The 22,471-nt window shown below is 49.8% G+C and overlaps 5 protein-coding genes across 5 annotated transcripts; 2 read left to right on the forward strand and 3 right to left on the reverse strand.

The window, feature by feature from the left end:
- Positions 1 to 200: 200 nt before the first annotated feature.
- On the reverse strand, positions 201 to 5,942 carry ALTATR162_LOCUS9768 (uncharacterized protein; the record flags this gene model as incomplete). Its single annotated transcript, XM_043317402.1, has 5 exons — positions 201 to 2,052; positions 2,106 to 2,403; positions 2,448 to 2,608; positions 3,923 to 5,666; positions 5,717 to 5,942. 5 exons carry the CDS (start codon positions 5,940 to 5,942, stop codon positions 201 to 203), a joined length of 4,281 nt encoding a protein of 1,426 aa, XP_043173337.1.
- Positions 5,943 to 6,841: 899 nt separating this feature from the next.
- ALTATR162_LOCUS9769 (uncharacterized protein) lies at positions 6,842 to 8,169 on the reverse strand (the record flags this gene model as incomplete). The annotated part of the gene is made up of 3 exons (XM_043317403.1): positions 6,842 to 7,260; positions 7,310 to 7,729; positions 7,782 to 8,169. 3 exons carry the CDS (start codon positions 8,167 to 8,169, stop codon positions 6,842 to 6,844), a joined length of 1,227 nt encoding a protein of 408 aa, XP_043173338.1.
- Positions 8,170 to 9,772: 1,603 nt separating this feature from the next.
- ALTATR162_LOCUS9770 (uncharacterized protein) lies at positions 9,773 to 11,337 on the forward strand (the record flags this gene model as incomplete). The annotated part of the gene is made up of 2 exons (XM_043317404.1): positions 9,773 to 10,479; positions 10,527 to 11,337. 2 exons carry the CDS (start codon positions 9,773 to 9,775, stop codon positions 11,335 to 11,337), a joined length of 1,518 nt encoding a protein of 505 aa, XP_043173339.1.
- A 1,679-nt stretch (positions 11,338 to 13,016) lies between these two features.
- On the forward strand, positions 13,017 to 13,961 carry ALTATR162_LOCUS9771 (uncharacterized protein; the record flags this gene model as incomplete). The annotated part of the gene is made up of 1 exon (XM_043317405.1): positions 13,017 to 13,961. The coding sequence occupies one exon, from the start codon at positions 13,017 to 13,019 to the stop codon at positions 13,959 to 13,961; it is 945 nt and encodes a 314-aa protein (XP_043173340.1).
- Positions 13,962 to 17,607: 3,646 nt separating this feature from the next.
- ALTATR162_LOCUS9772 (uncharacterized protein) lies at positions 17,608 to 18,534 on the reverse strand (the record flags this gene model as incomplete). Its single annotated transcript, XM_043317406.1, has 1 exon — positions 17,608 to 18,534. The coding sequence occupies one exon, from the start codon at positions 18,532 to 18,534 to the stop codon at positions 17,608 to 17,610; it is 927 nt and encodes a 308-aa protein (XP_043173341.1).
- Positions 18,535 to 22,471: the final 3,937 nt, after the last annotated feature.

Genomic DNA, 22,471 nt, shown 5'->3' on the forward strand with positions numbered 1-22,471 from the left:
CCATGGTCTGAGTTGTTGCTGATGGTGAGTATGCTCATGAGCTGCGTCGTAAGGGTGCCAACGAAGTAGAGCCGCCACAGGCTTTCACCTCCTAGTACCACCCTGTGAAGCTCAAGATAGACTGATGAGTTGTAGTACCGATAGCAAATGTAGTGAATATACTGTGCATATAGATGTTAGATATCAGTAGTACCTGCTGCTTAATCATCTGTCAGGTCGATACACTCGACACCCACTGGTACCTGACAAGTAGTTGACGATCGCTTGTCTGTCATGGCAGCAGGCGGTGAAAGACGGTGTTTATTTGCGTCCTGAAGAAGGCAAGGAGACGAAGCTTCGAAGTGTCGAAGCCGAGCAGCGCGAATCTCAGCGGGAGAAGGTACAGGATGTGCTTGGACACGGTCTTCGGTGCTAGATCCGGAAGATAATATCGTGGGCTTTGACAGCACAGCTGCGGACGGGGAAGGATGCGACCAGTCGGGTATGTGGACTGACCCTCTTCCTATGAGGCCTGCGTGAACACCCCTCATCGCCATGTCCGACATGCGTGATGAACTACTCTCTACTCGTCGACGAGGAGTTTGAGAGGATCTAGAGGGTATGGCGGCACTGGTTGTTTGATCAAGCGACCAGGCAGGCACAGAGGTGCCTTGTACATCCCTTCCTGCTTCCCTCATGGCGAAAATGCTGTCATACCTGCCCCCTTTCGATGACGGCAATCTAGAAGAGCTTTGTGTTGGGGCAAGCATAACACCTTGGTCTTGCATGCTTAGCCGCAAAGCTAACTGCAGTTCTTCGTCTTCTTCGTCTTCTTCGTCTGAGATGTCCAATGGCCACGCGTTTGCTGTATGGCCTCGAAATGAATCAGAGACAAATGAACCGCTTCCCTGACCTGGTAGCTCAGGTGAACCAAGATCAACGATATGAGACGCTTGTGACCGATTCAGTGCAAGTTCTTTAGGGCGAGCGTTGATGGGTAAAGAGAGTCCATCTTCATCTTCAGAATCAGAGAAATTGATGCATTCGATGAGCTTCTGTGCAGTCGGCGTCATGGGCATGTTTCGAGACCTGGCAATCAAGGCCGGCCCTCTTGACTTCCTCGGGGATGCATCTTGTGAAGCTATAGTGGCGGAGGTATCGTCTCTTTTGTTCTTGCGTTTCCGCTTAGCTGTGCTTGACACGTCGACTTCTTCCTCAACATCATCTGTCAGTCGCTTGCGTTTAGACGTACGCTTTGGTACTGGAGAAGGTGGGTCTAGCATGTGTGGCGGAAGGACTCTGCGCAGCCAGTACTCGGGGAATTCAACTTCCACACGATGCTCTGGGTCAAACAATGTCTCCTTGTCTCTGTTCCAGTGCCCCAGTCTATCGCCCTCAAAGTCAGCTTGGCGCAGAGTCGTGACGCCAAAGGGAGAAAAGGTCAGCTTGCGTTCGAGTGTACGCGTTGGTTGCTCATTGTCGGTCTTCTTCACTCGTGGCTTGACAAGCTTGATGTCATGTACCAGCCCTAGTGGTAAAGACGGATCTCTTGTGGTTAGGTTTCGCGTCAACAGCACAGGTCCGACCCAGTTCATATATAGACGTCCCCATATATTGAAGCGCTCGCTCGTGAGTTTAAGCAGCTTAAGCTCCTCGATGGGGCGAACGTAGTCAAGATTGAGCCATGACTTATTGAGTAGATCCTCGTCGCTGGTAACTTTTGGTTTGCAGTACTTCTGCAGGGTTTCGAAGCCCGGAAAGCCTAGCGGTATGTTGATGCTGCGCCCACGAGCACTCTTCTCAAGGAACATGGCCAGCTCTACAGTCCAAAGGTCACATTCCCTTTGATCTCGACACGCAACTAGTCGTTGGCCAAGCCCTTGCTTGACTGCCTGCATGGCTAGAGATGGCCCACACTGGGGTAGACCTTTCACGTCGTAATCGCCGCCCACGAGCATCGCAAACAGCACTAGTCCTTCTCGGTCCAAGCCATATTTGTCCTTTAGGTCGTGTGCTCGTACGATGTTGACGTATTTCCCATTCTTCTTGGTATTCTCTTTAGACCTGTCCGTACTGCCATTTCTTTCGCGATGCGATGGTCTCGTAACCAGAGAGTGCAGCCAAACATGAGACTGTCGGAATCTTGTGACCAAACAGCGTCAACCAGACCCAGAATCTGCAGACGAGCACACTCTGCCTCTGCCTCTCCCGGAGCTTCGTGATATGGGATCCCAAAACATTGAAGCATCTCTGGGAGCAAGCGTCGCTCGTTGTAGTTGATCTGTCCTCCTCCTCTTTTGCCTCGCTTCCAGGGTCGGCCAGGGCCGTCGAAGACGAATATGAGTTGGATGTTTAGGGTGAGGAGACGACAGATGCGGTAGAACATGGCTTTCTCAATGCCTTGGAAAGCGTACTCGTTGGAGGCTAGCCGCGTCAGCAAGGGAAGAAATGAGTCGTGTACTACTCACTCTCCCGTATAGTGTATACCTGCTGCACCGTGAGGTTGTTGAAGCGCCAATCGGCCTCGTCAACAGCAATGCGGAGTGGCCTGCCATGACGCTGATGGTGTTCTTCAGCGAGCTGCGCAACCGGTACGCTCTCTTCGTGCTTCTTGATTGTGTCCCACAAGCTATGGTGATATCAGTAAAGACTCAAGTCTGATCTGGTCTTGGAGCGTACGCCGTGAGACCCATGACGTGGCTGTGAGGAAAATGGAAACTCGAACAGCCGACCGTTGCACGCGTCTTAGCGCGACTGACTGGCCAGACCGAGGGAAGGGGTTGGGCAACTGATATACAACGAAGATGAACAGGTGTATTGTATGGCAAGTCGTAACTAGAAAGTTTTGCTAACCTGGTCGCGGCAGCAGAACAAGCGTAACATGATATACTGCACTTGACTGTCGCACAATCTCCCATCGCTCCTTCCAAGTTCCTACAAACGCGAAACCACGTGGTTTGCCGCTCCAGCCCGAGCGCCCTACCCATCTCAGTGCTCATCACTTGACAACATCACTTGACAACATCACTTGACAACATCACTTGACAACACCCCGCCAGCCTCTTCACTGCACCTTGTCGAATTGCGCATTATGTCACAAAAATAATACATAGTGGCCGGCTATAGTTCACAGTCCACCTCGAAGGCCCCTTCCAAATCATGCCACAGCTCACTCTCTAAGAAGACGCTCATGTCGCTAACCCTGTCCTGCGCACTTTTTCGTCGCTGCTTCAACGCCTCTCCCAAAATATTCGCCGCCGAAAGAGCCATGTCAGATTTTCTACCTAAAAACCATAACGCCTTAATACAAGCATCAGCTCGTTGAAACGCGTCCTCCCGATCTAGATCAAACGGTAATAGTGTGTCTGATTCCAGCAATAGAACACCCGCCTTGGCGAATGCGCGAATCAACACTACAGTCCACGGCTCCGTTAATAGTGCGCCTTCGTTCACTGCGAAATGAAATTCCCGGGACTGTGGGAATGATGCGTCTTCTCGCGGGCACGCGCAGCTCGCCAGGTCTGATAGCACCCGACAGTTGTTCTCACGGAACTTCGCGATGAAGGCGGTCAAATTTCGTTGCTGTGTCGCTTCTTCAAGTCCAAGCTCTGATTCATCTACCACTTCCATCAAGTCCGCAAGGAGAAGCGTCGCCAGGTGCCAATGGCCGGTAACGCACACGTACCACGACTGCACACGCGGTGGAAGGCGATCGTGGTTCTGAATGCAGTCTCGGATAAAAGGTGCGTACAGCGCATCCCAGTGGTTACACACGTCCATCGCGGAACTAACAGCCTCTTCAACTTTAGCGCCTCGTGTGTTTCTTGTGAGGAGTGTCTGGATCCTGCAAACCCTCCTAAATAGCAACACCTTGACAGGAGCTGCATCACACAGCGCGGTTGCGGCTTCATCGAATGAGCATGGCCATCTCGTGGGTACATACTCCGAGTTCCGTTGTTGCCGAGCGAACAAATACTCATCCCAGAGTCCGTCGCCTTCGTCTGTCGAAGAAGGTGTTACTGCTTGTTGGACCGAGTGCTCAATCTGCATGCTTTCGCTGAGCACTACATCGCTGTCCTCATCCGATACCACCAATGGTCGTTTGTGCATCGCTGCTGACAGCGTATCAAACATAACGCCCAACCAGAACAAAAGGTCCACTGTTGCACGATCCGCGTCTTCAAGTCGCACAACTGGCAAGCGTCGTTGCCGTGCTGAGTTTGTACGTCGCGCTTCTCTAGACATGGTCATACGGGATCTCAAAGAATGAATGAGTCGAAGACCTGATTCGAGATGTACAGGTGGCCCGTCAGCCTCGATTGCGAGATCCAGTTTCGACATCAGGTCTGCACAGTCGTCCATATCCTGGTCGGTTGCAAGCATGGGTGTACCTTCTCTTGAAACTTCCGCGTAAGCGCCCATCTCTATGTCTTCAGTCTTCGAAATAGAGTTCTGCACACCCTGAGTTGCGTCGACTGTCTCAACCGGTCTTTGTGTCAACGCGAAGATGATTTGTGCGAGTACTACCCGGAAAGATTCCACCTCGCCAGCTTTCTGCAATGCGTTGCGGGCCTCGTGCCATGCTGATATCTGCAACGTGCGATCGAAGTCAATGCCAGCCGGTACACTGTCGTCCTCCACGCTATCGAAAACGCTGCTACCACCATCGGTCGAAGTGCTATGGAACGGATACTTTGTTCTGCTTCTGGTGCTGGACTGCGCCCATTGTGAAGCGAAGGAGAAGACCGCCAGGTCTAAGGCTCTGGACGCTGCGCGGTCTTCCGTCTGAGTCAGCTTGCGTCCTCTGATGGTGGATGCTAGTCTATCGAGGCGAACCACTCGGTGATAGATTCGATTCCAATCGGGTCTAGCGTTCGTGGCTAGCAGAGTATCTGATTTTGCACTGTAGGGACAGGTTCTTTCTGTTACCCAGCATGCAAGTGCGTTTTCGAAACTATCATGATAGATCCTCAGCAAGCTTTCAGTCAGATACGCATTGTTGCTCGATGAAAGGATATCGCTGGCATATGATATTACTGGATAAGAATGCGCACCGTTTGAGATTGATGCCGAGGAGCTGGAGCGACGCCTTTTTTGACTGGTACGTGCAACCGTTCCTTCTGATATGCTAGAAGGTGGATTACTTATGCTTGTGCTACTTGTGTCTTGATAATCTGAAGGACTGTCGCGTTCGAGCTTGTCATCGCTAATCTCTGAGGTTGTTTTTAGAGATGAGCCTCTACCGGAGTCGCAGTCGAGTAGAGTCCAATTATCTTCGGCAACCCCGCCGGTTAGTCCCGATTCGTCCCTCGCTTCGTCTTTCTCGAATGTTTGCGACGGCTCATGGAACAGGGCGATTGTGGGATCTGTGGTAAACATGGAAGAACCGCACGGAAAATCTCCAAACGTTACGCCCAGTTCAACGGGTGGTGTGGGGGACAGAAGATCATCGTTGTTCGCATGTCGACTCTGTTCTGGTTTGACTGTTGCTGTAGATCGGCAGGATACATTTGGTTTCTGTGCTCGACTGGTGGAATTGCTTCGCGTGCGGCGCCTCTTTGCTGGTGGCGCAGCTGTTTGTGGTGGTTGCGAAGCTTGCGATACGCGTTGTGAGCGCAGCCACTCGAAAGTGCAGCTCTTCTTCGTCTTCTCACAGTTGCCACACGAAGCTAGTGGCCCGTAAACGTCTGACAGGTTAGCCAACGTCTGAGCTACCATCGACAAGGGCGTGGCTCACCACTATAATGGAACACCGTAGGGGTCGTTCCAGATTTACTCGTTTCTAAAAGAGTATCCTCCAGGATCGCCGCATCGCACGCCCTCTTCCCTTTGCGACATTGATCGCAGCACCTGTTCTGTTTCCGACTTGTCTTGGAGGGTTTGGTGGCCGCCATCGCCGCCGAAGATGGCGACGTCCAGGCATAATCGAGGAACGACTTAGGTTGCACGTCCACGAAATTCATGGCTACTGCTCGGATTGAATGGCAAAAAGAGGGAAAGACACGAGAGGTATGCTTGATGTAAAGAGACAAGTGCGGTGCTGATATGCACACCCCGCGTTGCCGGCTAGGGCCCACATCCCAACACAGAAATGCGGGGAAGGCTAACGCGTGGCAGGGCATAATGATGCTCAACGCAAGCTTCAGTCCGGCTCACAACGGACGATTAAGGATGCTGCACGGCTGGTTCCGTCGATCGTATGCATTTCAAACATGTGTTCCTTGTTGGCAACCGCTTCATTCTCACCGAAAGTAGCCCTCGATGTTCTGTCGTAACGTTCTCCCGATAGCTCACGGGATGGTTTGTACCGGACTCTCGGTCTGACCTAGGCGCTACTTCTCTCAGCTTGCAGCCTATCATCTTATAATTGGCCCCTTGGCTGGCGATCGGACTGTTCCGAAACCTTCTTCAATGCAACTTGTATGAAACGAGCATCGGATCGGCCCACACGCAAAGCAGTGGATGGTTCCGACGTCTTCACCGCCGCAAAAAGCAATCCGGGTATCAGCTCAAATCGCACGTTCTTCGCACGTCTTCCTATCGTGTGCGTTCGTGGCTTATCTGTTACCCACGGACAACGCTGTAGTCTGTAGATGACGAGTGACGCTAACAGCATGTGGAGGTACGATACGCACTATGTTCACGAACCGATTTAGGCTTCCTTAGACTCAACATTATGGTTTCGACGCTCCATAAAGAGTATATCAAGTGAGAAAGGTAAGCGGTTACTTATGATCATGCAACTCGATGCGAGATTGGACATCAGAACATTGACGATCATGTCCCTCCGACCGAATCGGACACAACAAAACGGACCGACTTCATAGGCAAAAGCTGCAAAGCCACCCAACATGACATCTGATCAAGCTCCCAAGGCTTTGTAGATCTGCGTCTCAACGTCGAACCACAACCCAAGCACCTTAGGATCGCCAAACGGCAGGATCTGACAGCATACGATTCCGCCGACTCCCTTCTCTCTGTCACACCACCACCAGCAATTTGGTAGGCCGGCCCAGAACCCAGTACTCTTGGACCGGCCAGTCGGACCTCCATTGGATAGCATGAATGTCAGACCCCACCCTTGAGGTGGATTACCTTCTACTGGATATACGTCGGAGATAGGGTTTGTGAGATCGGGTTTGGCGGCAGGAATTCCCTGGCGTCCGAAGTCGGGGAATTGTGAGATCTGGTTCGTGAACATGAGGTCTACTGTCTCTGTTTTAAGCAGCTGGGCGCCAGTTTTGGGCGATTTGCCGTCGTTGAGAAGGGTTGCGATGATTTCTGGTCGCCGTTAGCCTACTGTAGTATGAAGGGTATGTTTGCAACTTACGCGCATAGTCTGATGGTATTGCGAAAGCACCTGCACCTCCGCTGTTCAGTATGTCATCGATTTCATCGCTCTTAGCTCCCAAGACCTTGAGCATGAGATGGTTGCGTTCGACCAATGTGCCATTTTGGTTTCGCTGGTGCATATGAGCTAACCGCTTCTTCATATCTTCGGTAGGAAACATGGTAATGTTCTTTAATCCTAGCGGCTCGAAAATGTTCTTGTGGCAGTAATCGTTGAGAGACATGCCGGTCTTACGCTCGAGAGCCAGACCGGCAAAGTCGATGTTCACCCCGTATTGCCATCCCTCTCCAGGTTGAAAGGTTAATGGCTGACGGATGTCTTTGACATCCCCAGAGAACTCGTCAAAGCCACCTGAAAAGTCGCGCAGAGCTTCGTTGAAGAAAGAGTATCCAAAGCCAGCTGTTCTCTGTGGTCAGCAAGGACACTTCAAGCTCGTAAGGGTCACTTGTACCAGTATGTGACAAAAGCATCCTCAGCGTGATCTTCCTCTTCTTCTCAACCAAACTGCCATTCTTCTGCAGTACCTTTATCTCCTTCAACTCGGGAACCAACTGCTCCATCTCCTCTCCATCATCCAGATGCAGCTTTCCTTGCTCAACAAGCTGCATGCAAGCAAGCCCAGCGATCATTTTGGTGCAAGATGCGATCCAAAATACGCTGTCAAGCGTCATGTTCTCGCTGCTTGCAACACCTCTTTTCCCAGCGGCATGCGCAAAGAGTTCTTTTCCATCTTTTCCTACGACTACGACGCTGGTTCCTGGGATTGAGGTTTTGGGGTCGGCGCAGGCTGCGTCGACGGACTTTTTGAGGTTTTGGATGACTTCACTGGACAGTGACATGATTGAGTATTACAACAGTACGTATTTGAACAAGAGCTTTACTTATTACATGTCATGATGGAGAGAATCTAGCATGGTGCCTCTTTTACATCTATATACTAGTGCATCATGTGCGGCACCGGCAGTGCCGCAATGGGCGAGCCCGTGTGCGGGGGTGACTGGGATTCGGTGTCGATGTCGGGTACTGCCCCTCACATTTACGTCGCCCTGTTTTCTGCACATCCTGAGAGATCATCTTGGAAGCCTTCCAAGATTTTATACAGACTATAAGTTCAATCACAGCGTCGAAAGATTTTGATTGGTCTAAGTATGAACCGAAGGATGTCGATGCACGGGTTGTGCAGTACAGGTGATGGCTACTAGCGTGTTTGGTGCTCCGCCGAGGCATCCGCAGGTACATGAGCCTACATTCACAGAAAGTCGCTCTCACGGGCTTCCGAATGCTTTGTCTATCCTACCTGCATTTAACATGTAATACATCGCGTATCTAACAAGCCTTTTCTTTTCTTTTTTCGTTCGTCAAGGCTCTGTCGACTACAGAAAGATGGTAAAGCTTGCGGGATCTTGATGTGGCAGCCCCGAAGAATAGGGCCGACCTATGCAACACCATATGAATTCATGCACGTTGCTGGGCACCCGGTACCGTACCGACTGGTAACTCACTGGTATGGGCCGTACAATGAATTATGGCATTCGGAATCGCGTCCATCCTGGGAATAGCAGTAGAGAAGCCAAGTACTTAATCATACGGCGTGACGAGGCTGAACTATAGGGCCGTGTTCAGGCCGTGGAGAAGTCCTATCGCAATATTCGGACACTCAGTGACCCACTATTACGGAAAATTGTTAATGCTGAGAATGAGGCTCCTGTGGAAGTATTGCGTGTACCATGCGGCTCTTTGCTACGGATCGCAATTGATGAAATTTTATTGGGCTGGCTATCGTGTGCGCGAACCTCGCAATGCAGCGGCTTACTACCTCAACGCTACAACTCTCTTCCTCAATCCACCACCAAGGTGATGCAATCAATGAAAAGCTCGAAAGCAGACCAGCAAAAATTGCCCCGCCGAGATCCCCGAAGGAAGCTCGTAACAGTCCCATACCGCGCTGTGCAATGCAGACGAGACTGTTAGATGAACCCAATCTTTGAGCTGGGTCATCGCAAGAAGGTAAGTATGCAGAATAAAACACGAGGGAAAGGCGGTATTTAACCACACAGGAGAAGGGCCTGTGCATGATGCATGTGACCTTTGCGCTAGAGAAGTCTGGCCGCTATGTGGCTTAAGCGGAGATTACTGGAAGATGGTCGCAACTCCACCAGCCAGTGCTTCCGGGCTACCTAAGCGATTCTGTTCCGTTTCTGCCGAGAGGACCATCGTGAAGATTCTCCTACAAAAGCTTTTCCCTGGCTTGTTCTTGGCTGGACGTCATCGACTGTCGACGAGTGATGTTTTCACGAAACGTTTTTTACACGTCGGCCAAGGGTCGGCGTATGCGACATGATCGAATGTTTGGTGGATCGGATGGCAGAAATGATGAAGTATAAGTTGTGCGGTCCAGCTTGAACGGCATGACCAAGTCCTATTCAAGAAAATTCACCCAAGATGCTCTGTGGTGGTGCATTGCGGATTCCTCTTCTTGTGCTTGCATCGTGCGTCTCGCTCGGTAGAGCGGCAACGCTCTTTACAGGTGGAACAGTAATAGGCTGGGACCATTCTGCCAACTACCTCGATGTTATCCGAAATGGATCAGTGTTGGTCGAGAATGACACTATAACGGCTGTTTTTTCTGGATCATACAATGGTACTCTGCCTGACGAACTGGACGTCGTCGATGCTACCAACGACATCATCTCCACAGGGTTCATCGATACCCATCGGCATAGCTGGCAAACAGCCTTTAAGACTTTGGGGTCCAACGTCACTCTGATGCGATACTTCGAACGCTACGGTACCGACTCGCCTGCCAACACGCAGTTTACGCGTGAGGATGTGTACATTGGCCAGCTCGTTGGTCTGTACGAAGCCCTCAACGGCGGTGTTACCACCATCTTGGACTTCCCGCACTGCACATGGTCCGCAGAGCACGCTATGGCAGCGCTAAATGCGACCCTTGAAAGCGGTGTTAGGACTGAATGGGCGTACTACTTCCAAGACTATGCAAACTTTACAGTCGACAGGCAGATTGAGCTCTTCCGGGATCTAGTCAATGATGCGCGCTTTGACAGCTCGCCTACCAATCTGGGTATCTCATACGATGGCTTCTCCAGCTCCGACAGGAACCAAACGCGCACCATCCTGGACTTAGCAATGTTAGTATGCGACCCTAAAAATCAGGCACAAGACTAATTCGTTACAGTGAGAAGAACGTATCCGTAGTTACCACCCACGCGAACGGCGGCGTCTATGGTGCTCCAAACTTCCCCGAAGTCTTGGACGAATTCGACTTCCTCAACCAATCTATTCCCATCGTCTTCGCACATGCCAGCTATCACAGCGCAACAGACGCGCAACTGCTGCGTCAGTACAACCACTACATCTCTACGACTCCGGAGTCGGAGATGCACTACGGTCACCTGCATCCGAACAGCCATCTGATCTTGGATCAGGAGGCTTTAGGCATTGACACGCATTTTACATTCTCGTCGGATATATTGACGCAGGCACGGTTGTGGCTCCAGAGTGTCAGGAAGATTTTCTACCGCGAAGTCGTGGATCGACGCCATCTTCCCGCTGAGAACCCCATGTCTGTCAACCAGGCTTTCCTTCTAGCGACTCGCGGTGGAGCGCTCGCATTGCGACGGTCAGATGTTGGTATTCTAGCCACAGGAGCCAAAGCAGACCTATTAGTATGGAACGGCCGCGCTCCTAGTGTACTTGGCTGGACCGATCCAGTCGCTGCTATCATGTTACACGCAAATGTAGGAGACATCAAGCATGTCATGATCGATGGAAAGTTCAAAAAGCGAGACGGGCAGCTTACCGTACCTGGGTACACGGCCCTGCAAGACCGCTTCTTAGAGAGTGCGAAGAGGATACAAGATATCTGGAGGCAAATGCCGTTGCCAGTCACAGAGGGAAAAGCAGAGAATGGAGTGCAGTATGAGAAGCCTATGTTGGCAGATATTGAGAGAAGTGACGGCACTGGGTACGGACCTCTGTACATCTAACAGGATCTTTGGGTGCGCGCTACTGATGCATAATTACTTGTAGCTTGTAATGTTAATGAATAGCTTATCGAAAATGTACGAGATGCGTAGACGCGTGCGGCGAGTAGCTATCTTCGTCAGCTGTGCAGGGTTTCACCATCCAATACTAAGAGATTTCTTAGACCTTGAAGACATTCACTAGATCTTACATGAACACGGCGAGCATAAACGCGAAAACGTACTCTTCCCGTTAATTGCCGCTCAGAGACCTACTTTAAACCTTCCCGTTTTCCACACGAACCCACTTCTCCACACCTCGCAGTTCCCCTTATCTTCCTCCGTCGCCATCTTTACCTTTTTCCCTCTACCTGCACTACCATTATCGTCTTCTTTCCTAACATGCTTCTTTGCCCTTGTATCCGCGCCCAATCAAAGCAAGTCGGATCGGGAGTAATAGCCCACGGGATGCGCGTAACGTCTTATACTAACCAACTCATCCATATCCGAGTCGGCAAACACGAAACCCTCTACATTCATACCTAGAGGTTCTGTCATCATCCGCCCATTATGGCCATACATAGCCGAGTCGTCACCGCCAATGTGGCCAAAGAGCGGGTTATCTTCAATACGGTGGGCAGCGATGCCAGCAGCCGAGATTGTAGAGTAGCAGCATAAAACGAAGGTCGAAGCTTCAATGGCGTGATCACGAAAAAGAGCATTGCAACCTTACACGAGAACTATTGCCCATAGCAGAGTAGATAAACTATAGTAAGACGTGAAAATTCGACAGTATTGGAATGTTAAAGTCTTCTCTACCTCCTGCTTGTGATATTTTCGAGGGTACTGTTCTTTGGTAGTGGGAGGCTCACGTTTCTGGTAGATCTAAGGGTGAACCAATGGGTCTGAACTTATTTCCGCACAATTACATGATGATACAGCATGTACCTCGTAAAAAGTATTCTAAGGGGTTCCGCCATGCTCTACGGCAACGACTCCAAAGATATTGGATGGCTCATACCTTCAGGTTCCGCTTTGATGTGTACTAATCATCCTTCAACTCTACAATATCTGGGTGGTAGATGTCTATTCGGGCAAGGCTGGCGCCGCGGTGACGTCGAACAGACAGCATGATGTGTTCTCTCTGCTGGAGTATTGTCGTACTTCAACTATCGAAGAATACTATGGAAAATAGGTTGTTGTTCACCATGATAGTGTTCACCGACAGCGTATCTAGCATCCTTGCTATCGCGTTGCTGCAAAGGTCAGGGTGGGAATCGAGACCGGCAAGGCTGAGCAGGCGTAGCTGCATTGCTTTTGCTACTAACGAAATCGACGAGCAGGACTGCATTCGCCAAGAACGCCATGTTTCAATCATTCGCCGTATCATAATGGAAAGCTTCCGCTGACTGCCTAGAGCATGTGGAGCTGATAGGTTCTAACTCTCCAACGCTCACTAGCCCTAGAGAAACGGTTTCCCATTCGTGGCCGATCTATAATCGTGGTATGGCTGCTCGCCGGAGATGGTAGGAATTGGCGAAAGACGCATCTAGATGATAATCCTTCGGCTTCGAATCTGATAAGGATGAACACCATATCTTGGTGTGGCTGGCATGTTTTCGCGGAGCCCCAAAACTTTTTATATTGTTCTCGACTAATTCCAAAGAATTCTTCTATACCTACACTGTGATCAGTGGCCCATAATGCTTGCTTTCAGTCATCAAACGATACTCCTCCGCTCATCATGCTTCATTCTTTACTTCTCCATCTCGATGGCGGAGACATACACCAATGTGGCATGCAACGCTGTCGAAGCCACAATGGGCTCATGTGCACAGCGTTGGGACAGTATCCGTACTGAATGCACCAGTTTCGTAACCGCAAACACCATTTGGCCTGGGCCGTGCGAATGTTCTTACTATGCCAACGACCTACCTTGTTTCGACGAGCAGGCGGCGTGTGCGAATCAGGTGTGGACACAGCTACCGCAGTGGTTCCGCGACGGTGTTACAAGTTGTTTGATGAAGGATGAGAGCTACACCATACGAGCGCAGCTTGGTTCAGTGGACAATCCATTTTCAATGACGGGCATTGCGGGAAATGCCACAAAAGCTACGGCGGCACAAACTGGTGAAGTTGCTCCGAGTCCTACGGTCAATCCTACGACAGGCAGTTCCAATGTGTCCACAGCTACGATAAGTGGAGACAGTACGGTATCCACACCTCTGTCAACGAGTACCATAGTTTCAGCCAATCCTCCAGGTAACGGGAAAGCGTCTTCTCGCGGCCTTTCGACTGGCGGCAAAGCCGGAATTGGGGTCGGCATCGCTATGGGTATTCTCATCGCTATTGTTCTCGCCGTATGGCTCGCTAAAAGAAAACGGAAATTACCTTCAAAGGAAGCCACCGAGACCGAGTCTGGAACAGCAGAGCTGCACAGCAACGATGTGAAGATATACGAGACCGAGGTTGAGGCGTACTCAAAGCATGAATTGGCTGCTGACACAAGGCCCGAACTGGATAGGAATCACCGGAGCGAACTTGATGGGCGTGCAACGAGCGAGATACTGGGAATTAATGCCCTTCATGAAGTGGATGGACAGCCGAGAGACGGAACAAGTGGAAGATCCACAGAGAGATGGGATTAGTAGGTTGAATAATAGCTATTGCAAGAGGTGCGTGAACATGTAATCGTTGGTGTTTATTTTGTGGTGTTTCGTGGTACTGGAGACTCTCAAGGTATCATGACTTTCTCAATTATTTTTTTGGCATTAGCATATAACGTGGTTCATAAGCGAGCGGCCACCCCAAGCGAGTGGCCACCCTAACACTAGTGCAGCGCACGCGTAGCAACGCAGCACAACACTACAACAGATTACTATATTGTACGCAATACTACAGTATTATTTAGAAGCGTCGCTATTATCTACATCTACTATTTCTACCCTGCAGGTGCGGGAGTTGTGCCCAACCTCGCTGCAACGGCCGCAGCGCCTCTCTGCGCGCACCCTCTTCGCAGGCGTCTCGCTGTCCTTACGCCTACTACCGTCTATTTTAGCAATTAAGTCAGATACCTCACTAACTATTAGAGTCTCCTCTGCGCGTACGTACCGCCTTTTGCGAGTCTTACGCTTTAATAACACAGCCTCCGGGTTATATGGGACTAGTCTAGCACCTCGAAAGCCTGCGCGAACGTTCTCTAGTGTAAACGTCTTCTTATAAGCTTCTTTAAAGGCTGGTAGGAAGGTTTCCTTGTTAACATAGTAGATGCGGCTGCGTGCCAAGAGCGAGATCTTATTACTGTAGTAGCGCTTTAACAGCGAGTGGGGGACAACGTTAAGAGGCTGCAGGAGGTGCGATGAGTGAGATGGTATGCAGAGAGCGATAATCTTGTTCTCCTTGCAGTAGTCCTGGAAATCTACTAAGCAGTGGCTCTTATAGCCGTCGATAATAAGCAGCCTATATGCCCTAATAGAGGACGCCTTTATATGTGCATTAAAGTGCTTAAGCTACGCAAGCGCGAGGTCGTTGTTAATCTAGCTAGTAGGAGAGACAGTAATAATCTAATCGCGAGGTAGATCTGCGAACTAGGAGGTAATAAGGACCTTCCCTGCAAAGATGAGGAAGGGCGGGATAACGCGCCCTGTCGCAGAGACGCCTTGTACTAGAGTTACCTACTCGCGATCGCTAGGCTGTAGTTTCTTCTGTTTTCTAGGTTTCTCTGAGCCTGTAACAACAAGCTGAGAGGATATCTTGCCTATTATAAAGCTAGACTCATTAAAGTTCTAGGTATCCTTATCTGCGATGCTATACTTTGCCTTTATTGATTAAATAAGCGTAAACTAGGGCCTAATAATTGCTGGGTCCTCGCAGACAGCTCGCTGGTGATCGTACGGACGGCTCTATCGCGTTCGCAGCTTAGGTGTACGCTTAATGAAGTTATCAACCTAGTTCTTGCCTGTAGGCTTCCTACTACGCTCTCTTAGCAGTCTATTAGCTATATCTCGTACGTGTGCCTTTAAGAGTGGTACACCTCGTAGAGATTTATCTAGTATGCGCTGCACAATCACCTCCTCTTTAAGCTTTGTAAGGCGCTTTAAGTTCGGCTCGCATTCGCGTCGAGAGCGTTGTCCAGCGCGTCGGCGGCGTACGGTCGTTTAGGGGACGTTGTAGATTGCTGCAGCACGCTTTACACTTAGGTTCTAGTTTAATTTAATATTAGAGACAGCTAGGATTATATCTCCTTCAGTATAAGCTAGTTGTACGTTGCGTTGTTGAGACATGAGACGATATTGCTGCGCGTGCGCTGCGATAGTGTTGGGGTGGCCACTCGCTTGGGGTGGCCGCTCGCTTATGAACCACGTTATATATATATTAAGATGTTGTTCGAGGAGGCCGTCTGTGATTGTTGCAGTGCGGGTTGGTTCGGAAGGCCTAGTGGAAGCTTAGTAGTCAGCAACAAAAAAACGGCGAGCATTGGAATAGCAAAAATGTTGCAAAAACATACAACAGCGGGGATTCGCTAGTGGTCACCCACCTAACTACTAATCCGCCGGTACACTGCTTGTATATGGCTGAGCGGACGGGAAGCCTTGCTTTCACTCATGCGACTGTCACAAAGATCCTTAATTTTCCTGTATGCAGTAAGCCCCTTTTCTGCATGCGGACTATTAGCACACATTCCTGTGTTAGTGGCTTGCTCCGCCATGCACTGACGCGTAAGCGCTACTGATAAAGCAGCGATCCAGCGCTTAAGTTCCTTCTGAGTGGACGCCACGAACATGGGGCACTCGACCTATCGTCTTCTAGTTTTTGCGCTCGAGCCAGTAACTTTAGTCAGGTACTTTGTTTGGATATCCAGTAACAGTAACTTAGTTTGCCAGGCTGTTCGTGTCAAAACCGCATGTGAACCATCCTTGAAAGGATGTAATGGTACTAACTAAACGGCATTGACACACAGGTAGTACAGCTGCTCTTAAACAAGACGTAGCCCCTGCAACTGCAGTCTGCGAGAAAAAGGACGCATGAAGAAGGCGCATTGTAAAGTCCAGCATGGACGCAGTGAGTCCGTGAGGTACTGCAGAGAGGACCATTCACCCGCATGGTTTGCAAAAATGGGGGCTAGGCTGCAGATGAGAGGCTGATGTCGCAGGGCACTCTCTGGACAGGGATCTTGCCTTCATTTTACGATGCAACTCAGTATCTATACCTAGTATAGGTTCTAACGTCCGTCCCTGCGTAACGAGACACCCTGCGTGACGAGACGCTACAGACACTCCCCAACATAACAAACCCAACAACAGGCCAGAAGAATAGACGCTCTCGGATTAGGAGCAGGGCTAGGTTTGAAGGCCCTGGCGTATAGCTCATGTTAACGAACACACCCAGCATCGAACCCGCAACTAGCTTCCAATACAGCCATTATGCAACATCAAGACGCAGTGCAATAGATAACTATAGCTAACGCGAAAGCTTACATGTCATTAGAGAATAAACCGTCGCGCCGCCCTCTAGCTCCGCAGACCCGCCGTTAATCCCTTGTCCGACCCACTACGTCCTTGTACTTCTCGAGCACATCGCAACCGATACATACTAAGCAATAGCTAGATATCGCTTTAGCTCGTTAAAGGGGGATATTATGAGTTAGGTTGCGTCTAAAGAATAGGGTGGGCAGGTCTCACACAGCGGGCATGGCAGGCGACAGAGGCTAACTGGCATGATACAGAATACTAAGATCCGAGTCTAGGCTTCCGCAAGTGGAGTGAGTGTTACTGGAAGAACGCCGTCGTTGCAAGCATGTACAAAGGTGGAAGGGGTCTGCATACCTTGGAGATACAGCTGTTGTACGGCCATACAATGAATAGCTCCTTGCATAAGCACTGCAATTATTAGGTTTGTAGAAAGGTGCTTTAGCTTGACTTTTGGGGGTGATGAGGACTTCGGATCGTCGATGCTTATGAGCGCTGGTAAGGGTAGAGTAGAGATCTGATGGTAGCTTTGCTTGGTAAGGTACTACGCTATATAAAATGATTAACAATAGTTGATCGAGGTACAGAACAGTACATATCGTCAACCTCTCAGGCCTGACAGCTGGTTGACACGCTGACACAACACAGAGGTAACCCCGAGTGACAAGCCCGACAGACAGACTCCAACACCGTAGTTGCCTCTGGCGCGTGCTGAAATCATAAAAATCAGCTCTACAGGTTTCATAACTTAATTACAAAGCCAACGCATCTACCAACATCTCCGTTATTGAGGGAAGTCATCCTAGCATGTCCCGGTAAATATAGCTCAAGCAGGTGGCCACTGATTGTTTTCTGGAAGATTCGGGTACCCCATCCATGTATCCTCTTCCATAGGATGTCCACTTGGAAAGAATCGGGTATACAGCAGATTAGATTGATCGAAATCCGTTATGAAGGGGCTGCTGAAGGTTGGACGCATTTGCAGGGCCGGGTCTAGCATAAAGTACTGACCTGGCTGGAATTCCCCAGAGGCCTGTACAGGCTGCTCTTTTTCGAAAGTGGCAGTGGACTGGGTATCAACGTTGGAGGTCGCCGTTGGATAGTTGGAAGACAGCCTTGCCTGTTCCTCTGCCAAAATATTGTAATTTTCAGTTCGGACTCGCGGTACTCTGGTCCTGATAATGTCCATTACCACTTCGTGCGCGCGCTTGGCGACGGCATTCCCTGGACTCATCCACCGGAGCCATCGAACTAGCTTATCGATGCTCTTGGAAAGTTCTTCTTCCTTTTGGGTCGTGCCAATTTCTGAGGACATCTTAAGGAGGAAAACCGCTATCGCCTGCATGATGTAGTGTACAGTGCACCACCACGGACTTTGCTGGTAAATAAATATCAAGTCCGGTTGGTCAGGGAAAAGCCTCGTTACCTCGTGAGCAGCTTGAACACATGTATCGGCCGTGTTCTGATCAAAGGTTGCCGAAGCATCACTCTGGGCTTTGATGCGTCGCTCGAGGCGGCAAAGGCTTGGGCGAGAGATAACTAATCTGGCGCTATGGTAGTGGAAGCGGAGCAACAACCGCTCGCGCTGGACGCGGTGTTCTTGAATAGAGTCCACTGGGCCGAGCACTTCAGGTAGCGCTTCTGCCGCCCATTCATCGATTTCTCTTGTCAATGATGTAATCTCTTTTTGAATCTGTTCCCAGGGACCCATCGATGTTCGTGGCAAGTACAGTTTCGAGAGGGCTTTCTGCATGATGACGGCGACTTTTATGCGAGCCTGTAAGAACGAAACATGCATGCCGGTCTCTAAATTGCCTCTGTTCGATATATTTGATGGAGATGGTTCCGAAAGTGCGATATTCTCGCTTATGCCTATCGGATCCCTTAATCGAGGTAGAGCACTGTTGCTGGATTGTTCTTCTGATATTATCTGCGGTAAAGGAACGGTGCATTCATTGCTAGGTATAGTGCAAGGTCGACCGATGAGGGCGCACAATTGGCTCTCAATAGAATGTAGGCTCCACCATGTTCGTACCAAGCTCTCTTTCTGTTTTGGCGAGGCGGAGGGATCGTCGTTTCGAAGATGAAGGCCAACGGCAAGAGCGAACCGTAGAGATGTACCTATCATCATCCAGGCTCTAGAGGGATAATGTTAAAGCTGCAAACGGACGAGGCTATAATCAGGACTGTCTCACCTGCTAACATGACCAACTGTCAAGTAATATAAAGACAGCAGACCAGTAACCTAATAGCGATTAGAATGTGCCGACATACACCCCCGGGGTACTCGGTAACATACCTGAATTATTGACAGACTAGGAGCATGAAGAGAAGTGGCAATTTTGTCTAATCCGAGAATCCGAATGGCTCTGGTCATGTAGATGAGGTGGTCTCGTTCGTCCGCCCGCGATTCTGCCTGCACTAAATGCGCATACTGTGCACCTATTGCTAAAACCAAGTTCAATGTCGCTTGCCAATGCTCCGGGGCTCTGTAAATTCGGTTTCGTTTCGCGGAGTCATTGTAGTTTCGAAATTGATCTTCGAACATGTCGGGTAAGATCGGGAAAGAATGGTGAATTGTCCGCATATAGCAGTCAAACAGATTCTCAGCTGTTTCTGGCGAAGGCAGTTCGTATGGGTCCACTATAATGTCCACATCGAGGTCGTCATTATCCAGATAAAAGGTGGAATCCGAAATATGCGAGATGTTGCCTGCTTTAGGTGATTCTTGTTGAGCATGCAGAGCATCTTCTCGTTGCACAACCGCCTCCCTGTTGCTTCCTTGTAACTTGTGGAGTGACCCATATGGCCGTTCCCATTCCTCTGAAGCTCTACTGCCGATTTGAGTTTTAAGATCCCGCAACCACTGAACTTCAGAACTTTTTCCAACGAAGCCGGTGGCTCTTGACTCGCTATTTCGAAGCAGGTCCTCGTCTTGAAGCTGGGGGCCGTCATCGGAGTTTACTGACCCAGAAATGTCGGCTGCTCCTCCATCAGACAATGACTCCCCTCTTAATCGTTTCCCGAGTGGTTCCACTGCCATAGTTGATACATGGGCGGAGTCGTTATGTCTAAACTTTTTGTGTATCAGTAATAGTAACGCTGTAGGTTTGAGAAGACATACTGAATCGAAAAGTTGATCAATTTTTGTCTGCCCTTTATTATCAACATGGGCACTCAGATCTCTCAGAAGAGCAAGGAGCTGATCGTTCTGCTCTGTAGCACTGCTCGAGAGTTAGTTAGGCAATCATATGGAGTCTGAAAGACGAACTTCTTTAAGCGATGCTTTCGAGCTAGTGAATAGACGCAAGGTACATGTCGATCTACACAGTTTCGACAGTACGGCTGCTTGCCAGTACACCTGATCTTGCGCTGGCGACAATAATCACATGCTCTCTCTACCTTGGTTTGATCGGCTTTGGCAGGTTTGGGGGTTTTATTTTGAGGGGAATTGTGCGCATTGTCATGTCTTCTCAACCTGGGGATGGCTACTTTCGGCCATTGGTCGGCCATCAAATTACACTAAGGGCTACGAAAGGATGTTAATGTAGTTATGAGGTAGCGATCCTAGAGGCTGGTGTTGAAAGGTGCGATGCTGCCGTGTATTTCGTTGGGTCGATCTATTCATTTATGACGTAAGGGCGCTGATAGTAGAGGTTCGTGGCGCGACAGACGTAGCGAGATTGATTGGTCGAGAGCTTAATCGGCTGGATCAAGCTTTACCACTTTCGCCACCAATCGGCTACGTCATCTTTCCGCAATAATTCGTCATAAGAAGCTGTGAGCGCTGCACCCTCCAGCCTGCTGCCTACAATCATAGGCTGTGCGCAATATTATCGTCACAGCCCCGTTTCTCACGTACCTGCTTCCACTTGCACCCCGGTATCTGCTTCTATTGAATCATTACCCGAGCTCCGCCCAGCCGACTCAAGCCACCTCTAAAGGTGCTTGCCATCAATGGAGAGCAGCAGCGGCCCTGGCGCCAAAGTAGCCATCCCTCAGCTCAGGCGGCCTGGCCAGCAGACTGCCCTTCCGAAGCCTCCCCCTATTCGTTCCGAGACAGTGGATAAGGCAGTAAGTATCGTACTTCCACGAATCAGCATCATGACGTTGATCAGAGATGTAGTGCAATAGATGCCGGAAGCGCAGTAGGCATGATCTCTAAACCAGTCCTTGCGTCTCGACTTACCAGTTGCTTCGTGAGGACCTATTGTGCGAGCTAACATATGCAGAAACGAAATGCTCTGGCATCAGACCGCGCTGCATCGACTGCGGGACACAGAATTTGGAATGTCCTTACGACGAAGAGCGCAGAGATCGCTTGAGAGAGTTTGTTAATTTAATCATTCTTATCTACGTTTTCTTATTTCGTACAGGGCGTTACAGAAGAACCAGACCTTGGCCACGCTATTGAGCGATATTAGCGTCGATCTTGAGACAAGCAGGAAGAGAATCAAGGGCACTCTCAAAGATTTCGAGAACGACACGCCTCTTACGCCTGCCGTGCCGATAAAGTCAATTGGTAAAAGACTGAGGCAAGCATCATCTTTTGATGAACAGGATGACAACAGTCCCGTTTCCGGAGAAGCTCAGGTCGCAGCGTCAGTCGGTTCCATCGAAGAACTAGAGTTCTTAGAGGAAGATCAACTACAAAACGAAGACGCAAGTGAAACCGGCTACATGGGCCACAATTCTCAGGTCCAGTGGTTATGGAGCCCTCAGGGAAAACTAAGACAGCCTGAAGAGGAAGGGTATGTATCGTGGAGACAGCTAATGACGGTCAAAGAGGAGGACTTTGACCGCCTTGGCTTCAAACTCGGTCACCGTCGCAAACTTCAGAGGGTGATAGCCACTATGGATGGCTATCCGCAGTCAGAACCTCTGCCATCATATGGAGGGAGAACTACTTAGGTCAACTCTACTTTGTCAAGGGATATGCCTTCCTTCTCTGGTCGCCCCAAGAATCGGTGTGTTTTTCCCATTGACCAAGGAAAGTAAGCAACCGCAAAAGTACTTGCATTCTGATGCGCATGGGCCGAAAAGAGCTATCATTTGGGTATTGAATAATCCTAGTTCTCCTCAAGGTGCAATTGCACAGCAACCTATTACAGCTGTCGATCGAGGAAGGGCATCTGGACGAATCGTCAGAGCCCATCAAAACAAGATGTTGAATTATTAGTATTAATGCTGCGACCAAGCCTAATTTGCCAATACTAGAACCTCTTGCCCGTTCGATGTGCGTTGCGGAAGAAGCGAAGAAGATCAGGCTAAACATGTTTGGCCTCACCGCGCTTCAGGACTTCCGCTAAAGTCCTAGATAGCGTCTCGAACGACTGCAGAGTGCATACGAGAGCAGGTGTTATTATTGATGTCTTCATTTTGACGCTGAAAAGGTCGAAGTCGGTGATGCCGGCGTAGTAACGGGCGTCAGAAGAGCGGATCGGCGGGCTAGAGTTTGCGTAATTTTAACTAGCTTTTGCTGATAGATGTTTTGATATGAGAAATTTTTATGCTGAATTTTCGGCGTGTACTATTCAAGTTCGCCAAATGAAGATGAATAAACGCAGAGCAAGGCCATGCCCGCTCTGTGAGACCTATACACCCTATTCTCAGACGCTTCCTAACTTAATATACTCCCCTTCCACAAGCTAAAGCGATGTTCGGCTACTGCTTAGTATACGTATCGGTTG

Source organism: Alternaria atra, assembly GCF_907166805.1.
Source record: "Alternaria atra isolate CS162 genome assembly, contig: 30, whole genome shotgun sequence".
Classification (NCBI taxonomy): domain Eukaryota; kingdom Fungi; phylum Ascomycota; class Dothideomycetes; order Pleosporales; family Pleosporaceae; genus Alternaria; species Alternaria atra.